Here is a 22113-nt window from a genome sequence, read left to right as displayed (position 1 = left end):
AAAAAATCTTGCGAAATTTTGGACACTTTCCAGGATTTTTTGAAAAGTTGTCCCTTTGCAATCCTAGTAGCAATAATTATGACACCACGCAATTTTTTGGAAAAAAAAAAAAAACTAGTTTGCGACAAGCCTCAATTTTTTTTTCTTTTTCTTTTTACCTGTATTTATACAGCGCTATAAACAATAAGGGTTGTGTCAAAGCAACTTTACAGTATTAAATCGGACAAAAGTGCCAGTAGTGCAAAAGTTCCATGTTGCAGCAAAGTCAGATTTGCAAAGGACTCATCTGGTTCCCGTGGTCTTGCACCAATGGCCATTTAGATGAGGAGTTCTTTACTGTTCGTCTCCGGGGATCATCTAGTTGTTGATCCTCTAGGTGTTGATCCACCATCTGGGCTGGGTACAGACTGGATCCACCTTAGCCGCCAGATCCAGTTTGATCTGGTGGCTACGGTGACCTCGGAATAAGAACCAAACAGACTAATATTAGCGTAGACGCCATTCTTCTTACGATGCAACAAGTACATCCAGGGTAATGGGAAGTGTTCCCGGTTCCGGTTGACCTAATTAATGCAGCCTAACAATCCTTTAACGGATTTGGATTATAGAAATGTGTTAAGTGTAGGCCAGATTAAAGAGATGTGTCTTTAATCTAGATTTAAACTGACAGAGTGTGTCTGCCTCCCGAACAGTGTTAGGTAGATTGTTCCAGAGTTTAGGCGCTAAATAAGAAAACAATCTGCCGCCCACAGTTGATTTTGTTATTCTAGGTATTATAAAATAATAGTTTTGAGAACGCAGCAGACGTGAGGGACTGTAATGTGATAAGAGCTCGCTCAAGTACTGAGGAGATGAACCATTGAGGGCTTTATAAGTAATTAGCAAGATTGTGCAGTGTTGACAGAACCAGACTAATATTGTCATACTTTCTGGTTCTAGTAAGAACTCTAGTTTGTTTATTAGTCGTGCCGAACAACCACCCAATAAAGCATTTGATTATATTATATATATATATTTTTTTTTTGTAAATCGTGTTTTGTCTGTTTGTAAAGAGTGTCAACATATCGTTACGCAAGAAAATTTTCAGATTCGTCTGACAATAAAAAAGTCATATCATATCAATTACAATAATCTATCCTTGAGGTCATGAATTCATGAATTAACACATAGGTCGTAATTTTGATATATTTTTGAGATGAAAAAATGCGGTTTTGCAAATACTAGAAATGTGCCTTTCGAACAAAAGATTGCTATCGAATAGCACACCTAGGTTCCTAACTGATGACGAAGAATCGACAGAGCAGCCATTGAGTGTTAGACGGTGTTTTGGGTTATTAGATCATTTTGGGGTGAAAATCAGGTTTAAAATCCGCCTTAAAATCTAAAATGGTCTACATGTTTTTCTATGTATTTATATCATCCATGAAAGGCGTAGGACCATAAAATGTTCATCCAATCATATCCCTCGGTCTGAGGGCCTCGATAGGCTGTCCTACCTGCCTGTCAATGTGTATTTGCATACCTCCATGCACTCTGTTCGCACAGACATATGTCATCAGCACATTCCATTACATTATTGCAGAGCAAGTAATCATGATTTAGTAATGTAATATTATGCGATTTGTCCTGTAATGTTCTCTCAATGGTGAATGAGACATCTAATCTAACGGCGTTGCATTCGTTAGATTAGATGCACCTCCGCCAACGGCATTTCTCATTGTGTCGCTGGTTAGCCTCTGCTCTGCCCGTGCGCTTTTTTCCTATTCCTATTCCAGCATCTCACATTTTTAAACACAAAAACACATTCTTTGTGAATCACCCAGAGAGACAGCTTTGCTAACCATCAGTAACTTAGCAAGTGACTGTTCTGGAACACTGGGCAGGAACTCTGTGAACCAAAGTGAAAAAAAAATGACCCTGAAAAGCAACTCTAGGGCACACTTGTTGACCCTCAATGAATAGGATGCTGTCCTGAGGCCTGTAACTTGGTACAATTCACTCATTTTTATCTTCCTAATGTTCAAAATGAGGTAAATGTAACACCCCTCAGCGAAAACGATAGGCGCACACACACCACAATGACTCTGTCCCACATCTGTGGCCCCAAATCACTAAGAGGCTCCTCTGACGGGGCCGATAATCTCCCTGTAAACACATTTGCAGTTAATCCTGTGGAGAGGTAGAGACCTCAGATAAAGGAAGACAGGCAGGAATTCTTTATTTATGTGCTTTATTCCATCGCTCGCCCTTACCGGCTAGCGCTGAAGACAGCCTATACCGCGAGTATAATGTATACAGAGTAATTTCACCCATGATTGATCTCCCTGAGCCGTTTAAAAAGTGCAAGGTCTGGATGCTGGGAAGGGGGCGGAGGCTGAGGGGAGGGGTATTGTTGTCACCCTGCATCACGTTTGCCGGGGGTAAAGTGATATGATGATAGCTGGAGGACAGATGAAGCTTCTTGGAGCAATTACACAGAGGAGATACGTGAGGAAGCGCTGATGGAAATGCGCTGCGCTTGCCCTTTGTTCCGCAAGGAGCAGTATGTCACCCCGAATGGAGGCTTTGACCTCTGCTCAGCGGCCATGACGGTGTAAACGATCCGAGATTGATTTTTATTTACTGCCATATTTGTTTGTTTTTACACGGCAATTGGGCGGCATGGTTGATGTATTTGCACGTGCCGTTCTGCTGGCGGTTCTAAACACAGCTGTTGTGTAGCGGGGATTTTTCTGAGATAAACACATGCACACATACGCAAAGTGGCAGGTCTGGGATGCTATCCAGTAGGTTGTAGGTTTGAATCCCAAAAGGGGTGATCTATTAAGAATCGCCATTGAGCCAATATAGGACACTATAATTGCTTGTTTGTTTTGAGTGGATGAGCATGTCAACTTTTGGATTAGTCATTAGGTGTATCTGTTTGGCACAGTAATGGAAGATTGGACAGATCTTGTTTAGGGAAAAAAATGCTTTCCATTTTATTTGTCCTCTCAGTTTATTGGTTTTTGCTAGTTTGTACCCTGATTGTAACTTTTTTTTGCAGTATTTTGTAGTTAAAGGGGGCATTGGATGCCCATTTTCTACAAGTTGGAATGATTTATGGTTCACATGTCTCTTTAAATGATAATGAGCTACTGCTCACCCCACCCCCTCTTCCATTTTTTTTGTATTTGGTGGCATGTTACCATCAAAAACAAAACTAATTCACTGTGTCTTCAGTGACTTCATGTTCTTTTATGCTTTTATCAAGCGAAATTAATGTAAACACAGCCCATTGTGAACACTCTTGTAATTTGCTTCAACCTTTTCAAGCTTTGGTGTGTGTGTAAGGAACTGGAAGCAAGCAGAGTACGGCCGTTTCTGAAGCATGCAGTGCCATCTGCTGTTAAAAACTGAGCTCAGAATCGATTTGAGAAAATCACGATGCATTCCGAAAATCGCAAAATCGATTCACAAATCAATTTATCATTGCACACCTATTATTTATTCAACAAAAGTGGTTTATCTCACAAAAACTGAAAATTTGACTTGTGCAGAAATATGTGAACCCAGAATTAAGCAGCACCAGATCTTCACCTTTTCACCACCATGCTTCACTGTTGGGAGGAAGTTCTTTTCTTGGAATTGGCGTTGGCTTTTCTCCAAACATGGCTGTTTTGATTATGACCAAATGACCAAATTTATTTAGTGGCTTGTGGCACATCCTTTTGCTGCTATTACTTCAACCAAATGTCTTCTGTAACCACTGCCTTTGGGGATTTCTCAGCTAGTTGAGAGAGGTTGGAAGGACAACTGGCATGTACCACCTGCTTCAGGCCTAGCCACAACGTTTCGATTGGATTGAGGTCCAGACTTTGACTAGTCCAATCCAGAATACAAATCCATATGTTTTCTTCAAAAAACATAATTTCTGTACGACTGAAGAAAGAAAGTCATTAACATCTTGGATGACACCGGGGTACATAAATTACATGTAAATTTTTGTTCTGGAAATGAACTTCTCCTTGAAGCCATTCCTCGTTGGTTTTGCTTGAATGCTTTGGATCGTTGTCTTGTTGCATCACCTATTTTCAGCCCAGCTTCAGCTCCCTGACTGATAACACAAGATTCTCATCAAGAATTTGTTGATAGGCCTGAGAATTCAGGTTTCCCTGGATGATATGGAGTCGTCCAGGCCTTGAGGCAGAAAAGCAGCCCCAGATCTTTACATTTCCACCACCATGCTACACTGTTTTCTTGGAATTCAGTTTTGGCTTTTTTCCAAACATGGCAGTTTTGATTATGAACACATAAATCTATTTTAGACTCATTTGTCTAGAGAATGGACTTTCAGAAGGGCTCTGGTTTGTCAAAATGCTCTCTGGCAAAGTGAAAGAGGCAGCTTTGTTCTTTTTTGAGAGCAGAGGCTTCCCATAAATGCCATGTCTGTTTGTAGACACATGCACATTTACCCCAGATGCTGTCAGAGAGGTCTGCAACTCTCTTGTTGATGTGTGTGTGTGTGTGTGTGTGTTGGTCTTTAGCTCATTTATTAATTTTCTGGTGCTTCTTGATGATTGTTTTGATGGGTGTCCACTTCAAAGCAGAGTTCTGGTCATGTTGAATGCCCTCCATTTGTAGATTATTTTTCTTACAGTGGATGGAACTGGAATCTTTTAGAGAGCGTCTTATTGCCTTCTCCACACTGCTGGGCTGTCACCACCTTCTTCTTTCTTCAGATAACTCCTTTTCTCTTGGCATTGTTGATCTTTGTGGGTACACCTTGACACTTGGCACTTGCTGGTTTGGAGCCTGAACCTAATTTTAAATGCATGCTATGTCTTTAGACACTCTAACCACCAGCTCTGAACCAGGAAAAGTGGTTCGTAAGTAGCACCAAAACTTTGCTGGTCCAGAAATAAGAACTGCTTGCATCAGGGGCTGGAGGTGGGGTTACAGTTACCAACGAGACGAACATAAACTTTTGACCTCCATTTTTGAAATCAAATGATTCACCATACGTGCTTTGAATTCCCGTTTTGAATCAAATGATTTGCCATACGCACTTTGAATTCACGTTTAGAATCAAATGATTTGTGATACATGCTTTAAAATCTTGTTCTGAATCAAATGATTCGCCATACGTGCTTTGAATTCCCGTTTTGAATCAAATGATTCACCATACACACTTTGAATTCACGTTTAGAATCAAATGATTTGTGATACATGCTTTAAAATCCTGTTCTGAATCAAATGATTCGCCATACGTGCTTTGAATTCCCGTTTTGAATCAAATGATTCACCATACACACTTTGAATTCCTGTTCTGAAGCAAATGATTCACCATATGCGATTTGAATTCCCGTTTTAAATCAAATGATTCACAATACGTGCTTTGAATTCCCATTTTGAATCAAATGATTCGAAAAATGCGCTTTAAAGTCTCGTTCTGAATCAAATGACTCACAATACGCGCTTTGAAGTCCCGTTCTGAATCAAATAATTTGCCATACACGCTTTGAATTCCTGTTCTGAAGCAAATGATTCACCATATGCGCTTTGAATTCCCGTTTTAAATCAAATGATTCACAATACACACTTTGAATTTCCATTTTAAATCAAATGATTTGCGATGCACGCTGTAAAGTCCCATTCTGAATCAAATGATTCACCATAAGCGCTTTGAATTCCCGTTTTGAAGCAAATTATTTGTCATATGCGCTTTAAAGTCCCGTTCTGAATCAAATGATTCATGATACAAGCTTTAAAATCCTGTTCTGAATCTAATTATTCACCATATGAGCTTTGAAGTCCCATTCTGCTTCCATTTTTTTTCAATTAAATTTTTATTTTATTAAACTGACTAAAGACCAAAATTGTTAATCCCAATTTGCATTTGTCAACCGTCATTACAGCTCTAACTATAAAGCCGCCTCCAGTAATGTTTCACACTCACGTTTACTTTAGCACGTCTTGCTGCCAGCAGATAGTCTGTATTCTGAAATTCTACCAGAGTATCTTGTGTTTTACGATAAACTCAGAAAGATATCTCTATACTTTTAAAAGAATCTGTCTTAAACTTACCAGTGCATCTTGTGTTTTGCGAATCTCTCAGAAAGATATCTTTATGCTTTTGAAAGAATTGGTCTTAACAGTCAGACTGCTGCTAGTTTCAAGCTTAACCCAAGACGAAGAGCATGCAGCTTGACAGACAACCTCTGCCCAGACTGCTCTGATATCTGCCTTCATCTGTTTTTCTCTCCAGTCGTTACGGCACCCCAGAGGAACTCAAGGAGCTGATTGACGTGGCTCACTCTCTCGGTATCATCGTCCTGCTCGATGTGGTGCACAGCCACGCATCCAAGAACACAGAGGACGGGCTGAACCGCTTTGACGGCTCTGACTCCTGTTTCTTCCACAGTGGGGCCCGTGGAGAACACAGCCTCTGGGACAGCAGACTCTTCAACTACTCTGGGTGAGACTCAAGTTTGTTTTTTACATTTCAAACACCCTACGCTTCACGCTTCACATAAGTTACACGGCTCTCTCATCATACAACACCTTTTGCAATACAGCATTGTGTAACACAACACAAGCGCTCTTCTGGAATCTAGGCTCCGTTCCGAAACCTAGTGATCTGCCTACAGAAACAGCATAGACACGGTTTTGACTGGAAGGCTGTTCCGGTAATTATGCTGCCTTCTAAGATATCTTGTATTTTGCTAAATTATTCTCCAGGGCTGAAGATCTCCCTCGGAAACTTCAGTTGAAATTTATATTTTGACTGATGCTTAACAAGTAATGCAAATTCATTTATTGTAAATTTTCTCTGGACAAGCGAACAGATAAATTAAATACATAAATTCTAAAGCATGCAATGCTGCGCAGAGAAGGCAATTGCAAAATGACAAACTTAGTGGGAAAATTTTGGAAAATTGTATGTTTATTTATGACTCTTTATCTTGTATTACTTTTAAATCAAATTACAAAAAAAGTGTTTTTAATACAGCATTATAAATATTTGAGTAGTTCTTAAGAAAATGAATAGTGTTTGAATGGTGACAAGCTTAGTGAAAAAAGCTCCATTTGGTGGATAATGCAGGAAAATTAGTTTCTGATATGTGTATAATTTGTTTAAAAATCAATTATATTTAAATAGCGACAAGCTTAATGAAAATGGATAAAAGCTGGTGGACAATACTGGGAAATTCATTATAAATATTTGTATAAATCATTCAAAAATTAATAGTATTGATATATATATATATATATTTTTTTTCACATTTGTTTGCTTTGTATTTCCATGTTTACTAGAATAGAACAGTTAGTTTAGCTTAACAACATGCTAACACCAAACTATTAAAATAAGTAAAGCTCCAGAATTTGGCTATTGAGTCATTCCGTGGCAAATCAACCATTTTTTTCTAAAGAAAAAAGATGAGATAAACGTGTATGGTGATTAAAGCCAAAATATTAAATGTCACAGATGTATATTTACTGAGTAATCCATTATTTTGTAGAGAGGGGTCAAAATGGAAATGTTCACTTGAGATTCAGAGCCAAATTTCAGGGACGTTAAAAAGTAACTTTAGCTAGATTGTAGCATCATTATATTATTTTTAAACACAGATTGGTATGTCTATTAGTAAAATCTGTTGACTTTAGCAATATTTGTTGCAATATATGCCAGTCGTGACCACTGGAAAAATTGGGAAAAGCACTTTTTTCTCTCCAAAGTTTGCATGCCTGTAACTCAAGAATTATTGTAGATATCTTACTGCCCTTTTAGATGTTGGGTCCTTACAAACTTTCCTTTTGGCATCTTAATTTTTAAGGCACTGTATGGTTCAGTTCCAGAGATACTGCAATCTCAAAATGGCTCCAGGAGTAAATCATTCTATGTAATTGTTTTGACAGAAGGAAACAAGCTGCAATTCTAGTTTCAACATTATTTCAACATTATTTATTCTTCAAACAGTGCCCTTTAAATTTACCAGCTGTATACAATGTGACCAACAATTGATTTTCAAACACTTAAAATGGGTAAAATTGGACACTGAGTCACATTGGACTCCCCATACACTGCAAACAAATTTTTTCTCCTTTAGATTTTTTTGTCTTCTTTCCAGCCAAAGTATCTAAAAATTCTTAAATCAAGAAGGATTTTCTAGATGAGTAAAAATGATTTTCTTGTTTTCAGAAAAAAAGTCACAATTAACTGTGTTTTTGCATAGAATAAGCAAAATATTCTGCCAATGGGGTAAACAAAAAAAAGAATATTTTTTCTTACCCCATTTGCAGATTATTTCTGTCAAAACAATGCCATAGAACATATTTAAAAGAAGGGATTTTGTTAATTGTAAGATCTCCATCACTATGCATGTTTAAATCTCATTATTTTTACACAGAGATTTGTCTATTAGTACAATTTGTTGTCTTTAGCTATCTTTGCTGCAATATATGTCAGTGGTTTCAAGTTTATCAAGTTTTTTCTCCAAAGTTTGCATGCCTGTAACTCAAGAAGCATTAAATATATCTTAATGCCTTTTTTTTTTTTTTGGATTTCTTACAATCTTTCCCTAAGGCCCTGTATGGTTCAGTTCCAGAGATATTTCAATCTCAACATGGCTCCAGGAGTAAATCATTAAATTCAGTGATCAAAATCCAAATATGGGTCATTCAGCTGATATTTTTTTCTTTTAAAGGTGCCATAGAATGGAAAACTGAATTTACCTTGGCATAGTTAAATAATAACAGTTCAGTACATGGACATGACATACCATGAGTTTCAAACACCATCGTTTCCTCCTTATATAAATCTAGTATTTGCGAAAGACCACCGAAAAATAGGCCAATTCCAACATAACAGGTCTGTTACGCAACTTCCCCGGGATCGTTAATAGTTACGCCTCCAACATTTGCCTCGCCCAATCATCAGTAACGTCAGCACCTCAGTTAAACAAGGCAAGTCACTCAAGGGACACGGTTAGCTTAATGCTAGCGCTAGCCTGTTACATTGCTATACATAGGATTTCACTTACCACATAAACAGAGAGATGAGTGCGCTGATGATGGTGAATGATGGAGAAATAACTGCCTGATGATGGCGAATGATTTACAGATCTGAAGAATCACTGACAAGCAGCTCAACTTGATTGGTAAGTACTTGTGTCTCTGCATTGTAACTTTACACAGAGCACATGCATCACAGTAATCAGACTAATATATCCACGATTCAAAACGACAGATTCAACAAACCGCATATTAAAAGCGGCTAGAGCTCCTACTTAAATATATATTTTTATCCATGTGCGAGCTATTGAACTCTGTGAAACAGCCAATCAGAGCAGAGTTCATTAATATTCATGAAGCTTCCAAATAACAGAGCATTTCATTGTAGGGACAAATCCTAGGGTTGTAAATGGACCTGTAAAACCATTTCTGGAGATTTTTTGCCCTTTCCTATGCCATATACCTTCTATGTAGAAATCAGAGAACAGTATAAAAATATTGTATAAATGCATTCTATGGCACCTTTAAAGAGGAAGGTCTGAAAAACAAATCATGTTGAAACTAGAAATGTATCTTGTTTTCCTCGATCAAAATAATTGCATAGAACATATTTGTCTGTGTGCCATAAATACCAATTTCCCAAAGTTTGCATGCCTGTAACTCTTTCTTTTGTAGTCTTCATTTTTAAGGCCCTAAATGTTTCAATCCCAGAGATATGAAGAGCCCAATGTGATCCAGTGACCAATTTGTTGAGTTTTACCCATTTTCAGTGTTTGCATACAGCAGATACTTATTACATTTAAAGGGTATTATTGCCTGAAGAATAAATAATGTTGAAACTAGAATCGTAGCTTGTTTCCTTCTATCAAAACAATTACATAGAACATAAATCTCTGAGTGGTAATGGTGTGTAGTCTATTCATAAGATTCTATATTTGAACCAGTTTCAGGGATATTTGAAGGAAAGGGAAAGGGAACTTCATCACTACACATTTATTTTTCTTCAGAAAAAAAAAGAGCTGAGGACCTCTGGTTGAGTTGACACTAAATGACCCTGTTTAGTTATTTTAAAGGCTGTCAGTTGATTTAAATTTAAATTGCATACGTTGATTAATTAAATCAATGTATACATATTTTTCTGAGCCGAGAAATTAGCATAATTTAAAAGGATGTTTAATCACTAAAATTATCATACTTTGCCTACTTTTTTTAAACAGCATTAAGGTAAAAAAAAAAAAAAAAAGCCTTCTTAAAGTTCTTATGGTGCGTTCACACCGGACGCGAATGAAGCGGCAAGCGTGAGTGATTTACATGTTAAGTCAATGCAAAGACGCGAATAGCCATCCTGCGGCGCGAAACGCGCGAATAGCGCGAATGGAGCGGCGCACATTGAGCGTTTCAAGCGATTGCCGCGCCATTCGCGCAAGTTCAAAAATCTGAACTTTGGCGAAAATCCGCGCCGCTTTAACCAATCAGGAGCTTGCTCTAGTAGTGACGGAGGCAGAAATCCGAAACAACAATGGAGGACAAAATCACCGTTGCTGTCTGTGGTTACTCGGAGCTGTACGATACATCTTTGGACTTTTCTAGAAACAGGAATAAAAAGGATCTTGCTAGGAAGAAAGTGAGTGAAGAGGTCGGACAATCTGGTAAATTTTAAAAAACGCTCTTTACTCAATTTGACCTACATATACATACATATTGAGACTACAAGCAAGCTAAAGCTGGCAAATTGAGCTCATTCACCTATTTTACAACTGCTTTCCCGCTGACGAGTGGCAGACGCCCCTCCCATGACGCGAATTCGCGTCTGTTGTGAAGAAAATGTCTCGCGCGAATGACGCGAATTTTACCGCGCGAATGGCGCGAGTAAACTCAAATGTTCAAGCGTTCAACTACGCGCGAATAGCGCGTTTTTTCCGCGCAAGTCGCGTCCGGTGTGAACGCACCATTAGACTTCTTGGACATGGTGCAGTTTGGTTTGGGGGGGATTGGCAGAAGATTCTACCCATTCCTCTTCCAAAATTAACTGACAGAATGCCAGATTATTTCAGTTTTTCTTCTCTGGTTCACCCAGAACACTATTTGTAGTCAAGCTATCTTTTATTACAGATATACGTAGTACTAAATTAAGACGTTAAACTGACAACCCTTGTTATTTTGAATATTTTGCATATCCTTAAAATGTTTCTTTGCTCTAATGTCTAATTTCAACCACTCGAGTTTACTGTTGTAGAACTACGCAAGTATGCAAGTGTGTGTGTGTGTGTGTGTGTGTGTGTGTTCTTGAGTTATGCTCACAGGTCATATCTCTGTAATTAATAATGTGGCTTGGAATTATGTTTCCATAATTAGTTCACCTCATCAGCACTTTTGTTTGCCCATAATCAAGCATTAACATGTCCTTATCTCACGCAACGGAATATTCATGTAAAATTCTTAAAGATGCTTTCTGTTTATGAATAATCATTGCAGTATTTGCCTATTTAGACTCATTCATCTCTGAAAACAAAGAGACAATGCAAAAGCGCTAAGAGGCTTAGAAAAAGTAGAACCCACAGTAGACCAAGTTGAAAAAAGAGTTCTGTCATTATTGACTTTCTTTCATCGAATACAGAAGGAGAACTGTCCGCTTCTTAAAATGGTTTGGATTCATGACATAGAGTGCACTGTCTCTTTAAATTACCAAGAACATGTCATTGTTACAGTTATTGTAGATTTTAAGCCAAGTAGCTGGAGCTTATATTTGACCTGGTCAGATTTTTCATCATTATAGCTGAAAATGCACCGCATTTCTGTAGCCATCAGGTTTTCATCACAACCATATGCCAGCTAATATGTTAATTTCCTTTTTTTTTCCCCTCTCGGACCCATACTGAGCGAGTCTTTAAATTGGAACACCTACTGTACTCTATTTGCCTCTGGCAGAATTCCCATTGCACCGTCTTGGGCTGACAGCAATTACTTCAATGCTGTATATGAAACCTCTCTGCCAAAGCGCAGTGTGAATTCTCCATCAATATGTCCTTCCTCATTGTTCGCTCCCTTTGTCTCTGAAGTCTTGCATGTTAAATATGCAATCTAAAATTCAACTAATCACTTTCAAAATGCAATAATTGCCACACTGCTCTATTTCAAATGATGTGCTCGGAATAAGAAATATCGTCCGTTTAAAAACTGATCAGATATTTTTCTCACTGTACTCTTGTGAAATATTTTGAATCACTTTGACTTGTTAATAATCACAAAAAAAATTATGTCTTTTAATATACTTCAACAATCTAACTGAAGCCTTCTGTTTCTAAGTAGGAGACATTTCTTGCGTTCATGTACAATTAAGATTTATCTTTTGGAAATATACAGTGAGGGGAAAAAAAAGATCCCTTGCTGATTTTGTACGTTTGCCCACTGACAAAAAAATGATCAATCTATAATTTTAATGATAGATTTATTTGAACAGTGAGACAGAATAAAAAAAGAAAAAAAATCCAGAAAAAAAAAAAACATTTTAAAAAAGTCATAAATTGATTTGCATTTAATGAGTGAAATAAGTTGATTCCTTTGCAAAACATAACTTAGTACTTGGTGGCAAAACCCTGGTTGCAATCACAGAGGTTAAACATTTCTTGTAGTTGGCTACCAGGATTGCACACATCTCAGGAGGGATTTTGTCCCACTCCCCTTTGCAAATCCTCTCAAAGTCATTATGGTTTTGAGGCTGATGTTTGGCAACTTGAACCTTAAGCTTCCTCCACGGATTTTCTATGGGATTAAGGTCTGGAGACTGGCTAGGCCACACCAGGATCTTGATGTACTTCTTCTTGAGCCTCTCCTTTGTTGCCTTGGCCGTGTTTTTTGGGTCATTGTCATGACCCTTTTTTCAAAGCCCTGGCTGAGGGAAGGTGGTTCTCACCCAAGGTTTGACAGTACATGGCACCTGCCACCGTACCTTTGATGCATTGCAGTTGTCCCGTCCCCAGCAGAAAAACACCCCCAAAGCATAATGTTTCCACCTCCATGTTTGACGGTGGGGATGGTGTTCTTGGAGTCATAGGCAGCATTCCTCCTACTCCAAACAGGATGAGTTGAGTTGATGCCAAAGAGCTTGATTTTAGTCTCATCTGACCACAACACTTTCACCCAGTTCTCTGAATCATTCAGATGTTCATTGGCAAACTGTACGTGTGCTTTCTTAAGCAGGGAGACCTTGAGGGGTGCTGCAGGATTTCAGTCCTTCTTGGCGTAGTGTGTTACCAATTGTTTTCTTGGTGACTATGGTCCCAGCTGCCTTGAGATCATTGACAAGACCCCTCCCGTGTAGTTCTGGGCTGATTCCTCACCGTTATCATGATCATTAAAACTTAATGAGATGAGATCTTGCATGGAGCCCCAGACCAAGGGAGATTAAGAGTTGTTTTGTGTTTCTTCAATTTGGAAATTATCGCACCAACTGTTGTCACCTTCTCAACAAGCTAATGGCGATGGTCTTGTAGCCCATTCCAACCTTGTGTAGGTCTACAATCTTGTCCCTGACATCCTTGGACAGCTCTTTGGTCTTGGCCATGGTGGAGAGTTTGCAATCTGATTGATTGCTTCTGTGGACTGGTGTCTTTATACAGGTAACAAGCTGAGATTACGAGCACTCCCTAAGAGAGCTTGTTACCTGTATAAATACAACTGGGAGCCAGAAATCATGCTCATTGATAGGGGATCAAATACTTATTTCACTCATTAAAATGTAAATCAATTTACAACCTTTTTGAAATGTTCTGGATATTTTTTTGTTATGTCTCTCACTGTTTAAATAAACCTACCATTAAAATTATAGACTGATCATTTCTTTGTCAGTGGGAAAATGTACAAAATCAGCATGAGATCAAATAATTCTACAATTGGACACTGCGTAGTGTAGAGTAAGTATAAAGTAGAAGGAAGCAACAGTTTGTTTGTTTTTGAAGATAAACTGTTCTGACAGCAAACCAACATTCTTAGATAGGACATTCGATTAATAATTAAATGTCTTATCTAATTAGATTGCAGCCCTGAAAGTATATTTTGGGAATTTCTAGCTTCAACTCACCCTGAAATTTGTAGGTCTTTATGTCAAGTTTGATTCATTATGAGTGACTTTTTTGTTACACAAAAATCACTCTTTTTTTTGTATAGAATCATCATCTAGATCACTTAACCATGACATTTTAACTTATTCATCAAAGCAAAAGATTTTAAAGTTGAAATGGATCTCAAGAGATGCACTTGGCATCTGGCTGAGTAGTTCGTTTTGGGTTTGTTTCTGACAGGTTTCTTTAAGAGCATGTTTTCGTTCTGATGCAAAAGAACTTCAGTGGTTTTTGTTCTAGAAAAACTAACTTTACAAATTAGAACAAACTGTAGGAGTTTTTCCAAAAAAAAAAAAAAAAAAGAAGAAGAATGTTGGTTTGCTGTCAGAACAGTTGACACTAGGCTTTTTTAAACAAATCTCACAATTTTGACATCAAGCGTTTGTGTGTTATGTGTGAATACTGTTTACAGTTGACAAAGTGTATAATTGGAAGACAAAGCCTCCATTTATGCAGCTGATTTTAAAAAGTAATAAATAAATAAATCCTGTCTTTTAAAGCCGACAGTTAAAAAGCAGAGTGTGTTTGCTCATTAATAGCTAAAAGAAAGTTAGTGTGAAACATCTAAGTTTTTGGAAATTGTTTTAGTTTTGGGTTTTTATTTCTTGAAACTGTCAGAGGCTATGCAAAGAGGCCAATATTGTAGGAAGAGGGCAGTTAAAAAAGCATATTAGACAGGAAAAAAGGCTTTCAGCAGCAATAAAACGCTCCGTTTAATTCATTTTGACCTTCATCAAATAAATTTCTCATTGCACTGCCTGGATTTTATTGTGGAGACATTATTTGCCAGTGTTCTGGGTTAAAATACGACCAAAAAAACATTAGATCTAAATGCACAAAAGAAAATAAAATCAATAATAATTATCAAGCTTATAAAAAGTAATCCTGTTTAAAAATATATAAATAAATACATTATACGCAGACCCGATTCTAATAATAAATACAAATGAGTCATTTTTATGTAGCCAATAAGTCTTTATTTAATGCCCATGGCATTTGTATCGTCTTTTATCACAATCTGCTCTTATGATCAATCAGTAACAGCTGTGAGCTTGTTTTGGCATTGACAGAAATTCTACGAGGAGCTGTTAAGCGCATAAAGTTAATTCCCTAGAAAGTAATGCCATTAACCTTTTATTTTACAGCTCAGAAACATGCAAATCTCTGATCAAGTGCACATACATTTGAAACCAAATGAACAAAGCCCAAGTATGCCAGTCTACATCTAAGAGTGTGTGTTCTGTTAACACGTCTCAGACGTGCCCCGTGAGATCTTCAATAATGAAAGACTCGGAATATCAAAATGAGAATCGCTAACCGCGAAACATCATGTGTGTAAATGAAGTGAAGAACAACAATTGATGTAAATGGGTCTTAAATGTGTAGGAGCTCAAAGTGCCCTTGTGTGTCACAGTATCAGAGACGTGTTTACAATCCTTTGCTCTGAGCGGTTCTGGCTTCTATTCACACACACATTGTATGCGGCTTCACGGATGCCGCCCGACGCTCTGTTCTCCAAATCATTACTGTCATCGCAGCGGTAAGCTCTACAAAAGCGCACGGCACTTTAGCCGCTAGCTGGCTCTGACCCTAATGGCCCTCACGGTAAACCCGAACCTATTGATTGGTGCTCTCGCGGCGCGTGATAATTAAGTTTCTCTTCTTCTCCTTCCACGGCTGTAAGCTCATCTCATCACACATTAAGAGACAGACCGGCCGCCTCCGTGGAGTCTATCAATGCCTTTTTGAACCCACATTTAATAAGCGCATGCCAAAAGCTGCTGCCGCCAATACATTATCCAGCGTTAGTGTCAGACGGCGCAGAGATTCGGTAATAAGAGCCAAGCTGCAGTTTCATTACTTATTGAGCTTGTGCCGTTTTCAGAGGGACTCATTAGACGGGCCGCAGACATATGCCACAACCAGCAGCCATCTGAAGAGTCATTTGTAAAAGCCCGGAGGAACGCCCCGGTGTCATCGCTGGTTCATTTGTCTGTTTTTCTTGTCGCCGTTTGTTTGGATGCATCTTGGTGTCGGGCTCTCTATAAATTCCTGCTTTTTAGAAGATGAATCGCGGAAGGGCCGTTTCTGGTGCCGACTGCGATGGCACAGCATTGTTTAATCAAGCAACTTTGAAACGGCCGTTGGCGAATGTCGCAACAGATGTGCCATTGACATCGGTGGAAATTACATGTGGTGTTTTTTGAAATGAGGAACTCTTCTTAGTAGAATCATACAATCATTGTGGTCCTTTGATTCAAAATGACATGGGAATAGAGGACTTTCTTGATGCAGATAATTTTGAGACCTAATGGTTGGCTGGAAGCAAGAAAGTCAAACAACTTTTGAGATGTTCTTGATGGTCAACTTGATCTGCACCATCCAAGTTCCAGACAAAAAAACCTCCTTGAAAAGTGGGATGGTTCTTCAGAAAAATCCTTCAGATCCCACAAATTCTTTGGTTTTCCAGCATGCATTTGAACCCTTTCCAACAATGACTGTATGATTTTGAGATGCATCTTTTCGCACTGAGGACAACTGAGGAAATCATATGCAACTATTACAGAAGGTTAAAATGCTCAATGATGCTCCAGAAGGAAAGCAAGCAAGTCAAACAACTTTTGAGATGTTCTTGACCATCTTGATCTGCAGCATCCAAGTTCCAAACAAAAAGCCCCCTTGAAAAGTGAGATGGTTCTTCAGGAAAAAATCCTTCAGATCCCACAAATTCTTTAGTTTTCCAGCATTTTTTTGAACCCTTTCCACCAATGACCGTGTGATTTTGAGATCCATCTTTACGCACCGAGGACAACTGAGGGAATCATATGCAACTATTACAGGAGGTTCAAATGCTCACTGATGCTCCAGAAGGAAAGCAAGCAAGTCAAACAACTTTTGAGATGTTCTTGATCATCTTGATCTGCAGCATCCAAGTTCCAGACAAAAAGTCACCTTGAAAAGTGAAACAGGTGGGGAATAGTCCTTCACAAGCAACAATCAACCATCAGTTTCACATTTACACGCAAGCAAGCCCCTGCTGCAGAACTTACTTGTTGCTTAAAGTTAAAGGCAAAATCCCTTTGTTGTGATTTGTATCTCCGGTTCTTTCTGTACCTAACTTTTACATGATATTTCACCTAACTTCAAGATGTTCTTGACCATGAATTTGACCTTGAGCCTCCATGTCTCAGTCAAAATGCCCCCTTGAAAAGTGGCATGGTATAGTCCTTCACAATCGACTGAAGTTGCTTCCATCAGTTTCACATATAATGTACAAGTGGGTAAAAATAGGTAAAATCCTGCCAATGTGATTTGTAACTTTCACATAACATCATGTAAGAAGTTACATTTTACATGACTTAATGTAAAAGGTCAAAAGTTTCCTTTCAGAATCTGCAAAATGTTCATTATTTTACCAAAATAAGAGGGATCATACAAAATGCATGTTACTGTTTATTAAGTACTGACATGAGCAAGATATTTCACATAAAATTTGTTTACATATAGTCCACAAGAGAAAATAATAGTTGAATTTATAAAAAATGACCCTGTTCAAAACTTTACATACAGTTCTTAATATTGTGTTATTATACCTGAATGAACCACAGCTGTGTTTTTTGTTTAGTTGTAGTTGTTCATGAGTCTCTTGTTTGTCCTGAACAGTTAAACTGCCTGCTGTTCTTCAATAAAATCCTTCAGATCCCACAAATTATTTGATTTTCCAGCATTTTTGTGTATTTGAACGCTTTCCAACAATGACTGTATGATTTTGAGATCTATCTCAAAACAACTGTGGGACTCATATGCAACTATTACAGAAGGTCCAATGCTCACTGATGCTCCAGAAGCTAAAACAATGCATTAAGAGCTAGGGGTGAAAACTTTTGAACAGAATGGAGATGTGTACATTTTTCTTATTTTTCTTATATTATTCTCAGTTTCCCAGAAGACAAAATAAGTTAAATTTACCCTGATCTTTAAATTCAAAATGTTTTCACCACCTGGCTTTTAATGCATCATGTTAAGTTCTTCGAAAGAAACCCAGGTGTTAAGACTTGTATGGCTTATTATAGTCTCTTGCTTAAATATGTAGTAGAAAACCAATCAAAAATTTGCATTATTTAAAAAATCCACATTGCTTTATACCTATAAGCTGTTTCAGTAGCTGTGGGCTACTAAAAGCCTCAAAGGCATCAGGGCTAAAGTGGAGAGAACAAAAACGCAGGTCTTTAGTAGGGATGTAACGATACATGTATTCGTATTGAATCATTCGGTACGAGGCTTTCGATTCGGTATGCATTATAAACCAAACAATTTGTTGCACTATTCCTATTACATTTATAAAATAAAAGAACTTAAAGAGCTTTAAGCGTTTTCCCTCTTTTCCTCACTTTTATTTGCTTTTAAATAGCTTGTAAATGCCAAATTGACGATTGACAGATCAAGATGTCTCCAGTTTCTCTGTTTGCTTGTCTTCAACATGTATAAGGAATCGTTTTGACGTGCAAAAGTCATGAAAACAAGGTGATTTTACGGAAACATCTGGTGCATACTGTGTTTAACTGTTATGCACCCTGTTTCCATGCCATCTACAGGGAAATGTTGAACAGCCAGTGTTTGAGGTCTTAGCCCTTGTAGTGGAGATCTAACTAGCCCAGAGACATCCGCTGGGCCGCACTTCATGGCTTCCTGTGGCTCCTCTAATAGGCTGTTTCAAAGAGCAGCAAGGACACCTTGTGAAGCCGAGTAAATTAATCCTCTGTGCCGCCACGACGCTCCTCTCCACCCGTCTCCTGAAGGGCAGGCGCACTTCCTCTCGGCCATCGCTGCCGTCTGCCCTCTCTCTGGTGCTCGAGAGGTCTCAGATGTGTGACTTCAGAAGGCTCTTTCCACGCTTATCCATCCCTTCCTCCAGTCTCCTGCTGTATTTGCTCATTTGCATCCATTTTTCATCAGTCATCACCGGAATCCCTCTGCACATCAAACGGAGCCAGACCCGAGGCTAGCCGCTTTTGTGGTCTCACATTTTGATCGCGCGTTACATTCGCCAAGGCTTATTGCTCTTTTTTTAATCCGGACTAAGAGGAATGCACAGGTTTAATGACTTTGTGGTGCGTGCTTGGTATTCTGTCCAAGGAATGCCAAATTATACTATGCCTTTGTAAAAGACTTCCAATGACAATAAGGTCCCGTGCTCGCGAAGCGGTTCCCCCTCCTTTTTTTCACGGAATATTCATTCCTCATCAGGACACGTCGCGTGTTCTCCCAACACCTCTCAATGAGACTTAATAAACTTTCTATTGAGACAAATGCCTGAATTCACCAGAGGCACAGCTGGATGTTGATGGAGAATGCTAATTCTGACATGTCTGGACGAATTCCAGAGCAACAAAAAATGACACGACGGTGGCACTTGTCACATCACTTTATCCAGGTGTTATCCATCTCTTCGCCAATAAACATTAATCTGCGCTGCTTGTCTCTTATTGAATGAGCGAAGAAGCCGTTTTACCAATAGGACAGGCACAGCGTGTGAGATGCGTGAAATGAGGTGCCTCAACCGTCGTTTCCCACAAGGCCCGGCTGTTCGCCATCTCTCAGTCTGTCAGATGCCGTCGTTTCACCGCTGTGCCTTGTGTGAAATGACCTGTCAAGGTTGTAAATTTATTTGTTCTCATGCAGGTTGACTGTAATGTTGAGGATGCAGGGATTTATATGTTTCCTCTTCCTGCGATCTTCTTACACCTGAGACTGGGTTGCAATATCAGGTAGAAGAAATGCAAATAAGGTCAGCGTACCCCCGTTGAGAGATTATCCTCGGTTTTAGAGTATTCTTGTAGTGTTAATTCGTAACTGTCTGGAAACCAGTGCTTATGACAGATTTGGCATACTGCGTAGCAAGGTCATTTTATGTTTATCATCACACTTGTCTTTTTCCTGTCATTCTTTCCCCAAGGATGAATATGGTGTTGAGACAGATTATCAGCTATTTGGCTCTGAGGAAAGTCGCATGGCTTTTTTTTCCTTGCGTCTAACGGCTTGACTACCAATGCAAGCCATTTCATTGATATGCATCGTATATGTTGTCATTGAGCGCTCATGGTAAATGGTAGCGATGTGGGGAAATCATGAAGGGAGGCTCATAATCGAATTTTAGCGTCCTTCCAGACACCCTTGAAGTCGTATATAATCTGGTTAAGGCGAAAACTGGCCCGTTTGTCAATTTGTAGCCGTAGTGTTGTCCGTAAGTCACTCCTTAACCTTAGCACTACTCAACATGTGGGTCTCAAGTAGATTTTTGTGGCCTGTGTGATGTCAATACTGTGGCAACTGCAGTTTACAGGATTCTGTTCTACAGTATTCTGTTCTCACCATGTTCACCCTACAAGTCCTATGTATCATATTTAATGCATTGCATTATAGGGCGTCTACACCATTAACATGATGGTATGGGTAGGTTTAAGGGTGGGTTAGGGTGTAATTACAGAAATTAATTACAAATGTAATTACATATAGGTTTTTAAAAATATTTAAGTACAATGTAAAAACATTTTTGTACACAGTAAGTACATTGTACCAAATGATTAATTTAAATGTAAGTACATAGTAGTTAAGGCCAATGTAAAGTGGGACCCAAATTGTAATTGTCATTGCTTTTTAAAAATGAAAATTTACTACATTTAAGCAGCTTATGCTTGATAATAAATCATTAATGTAAAAAAGAGCATTTGAGGTATTAATTTTTAGTCATCAATGTAATTCTGTAGTGTGCTTTGTAATCAAATAAACAGTTTCAAAATGTTTTATCACATATAAAAATTAAGTTTTATTTGTTTACTCATTAACTCATTCAATTACACATTTTCACTTCAGCATTAAAAGAGAAGTTCACTTTCAGAGCAAAAAATGAACAGATAATTTACTCACCCCCTTGTCATTCAAGATGTTCATGTCTGTCTTCTTCAGTCGTAAAGAAATTGTTTTTTTTTAAGGAAAACATTTCAGGATTTCTCTCCATATAATGGACATCTATGGTGCCCGCAAAGTTTAATTTTCTATACTTTATTTATATATTTATTTATTTATTTATTTTACCTGAAATGCTAGCTCTAGCTCAACGGTTCATGACAAGTAGGGTATGTCGAAAAACTCCCATCTCAGTTTCTCCTCCAACTTCAAAATCGCCTTACATCGCTGCAGAAGTACCGACCCAGTGTTTACAAAGTGAGTGTGCAAAGATCAAACGCTCTTTACAAAAAAAGTTAAAACATAGATGTAGGATGATTTTGAAGTTGGAGGAGAAAATTAGATGGGAAGCACTTGAGGTTAAAAAGTATATAAATTGTCATTTATTTTAGAAAATAACCAATCGTTTCACTCGATAAGACCCTTTTTTTTCCTTTTCTGGGATTGTTTAGAGCCCTTTAAAGCTGCATTTAAACTCCATTTTGGAAGTTCAAACTTGCGGGCACCATAGAAGTCCACTATATGGAGAGAAATCCTGAAATGTTTTCACGATTGAAGAAAGAAAGACATGAACGTCTTGTGGAAGTGAACTTATCCTTTAAGATCCACTCCATACTTAAACTTAACAACTACCTTAATAACAATTAATAAGCAGCAAATTAGCAGTTTATTGAGGTAGAAGTCATAGTAGTTAGTTAACAGTGAGAATTGGACCTTAAAATAAAGTGTGACTAAAAGAACTACTAAAATTACATGCAGCCCTTGAGGCCCTTTCCAAAGCTGAGTAGCCCTGCTTTACCTTCACAGACCATCTCACTTGACAAAAGCTTTTTACCCTCCGCACTCCCTCCCTCCCGGATCCTGACAGGACTTACCCATAAGGAATAACAGTCATTCTTCTGGCTTTAATGCGCAGGTGTGGCTTTGTCATGGCTTTACCTCAGTCCCACGATAACGCATTGTGTGTTTGGCCTCTGCGTCGTGTGTTGATCACAGTATAATCTATTTATCGCCCACAGCTCTGTGTGACCGC

At 38.4% G+C, this 22113-nt stretch overlaps 1 protein-coding gene across 1 annotated transcript in view; it reads left to right on the top strand.

Moving 5' to 3' along the window:
• gbe1b (glucan (1,4-alpha-), branching enzyme 1b) overlaps positions 1 to 22113 on the top strand; it is a 197868-nt gene that overhangs the window by 76475 nt on the left and 99280 nt on the right. The window contains exon 7 of the mRNA XM_073817366.1: positions 6248 to 6457. Within this exon, the coding sequence (XP_073673467.1) occupies positions 6248 to 6457 (210 nt within the window). The remainder of the gene's footprint in view (positions 1 to 6247; positions 6458 to 22113) is intronic.

This window comes from Garra rufa, chromosome 14 (genome assembly GCF_049309525.1).
Source record: "Garra rufa chromosome 14, GarRuf1.0, whole genome shotgun sequence".
NCBI classification, from domain to species: Eukaryota; Metazoa; Chordata; class Actinopteri; order Cypriniformes; family Cyprinidae; genus Garra; species Garra rufa.
The sequence above is the reverse complement of the archived record's forward strand: the minus strand, read 5'-3'. Positions and strand labels throughout refer to the sequence as shown.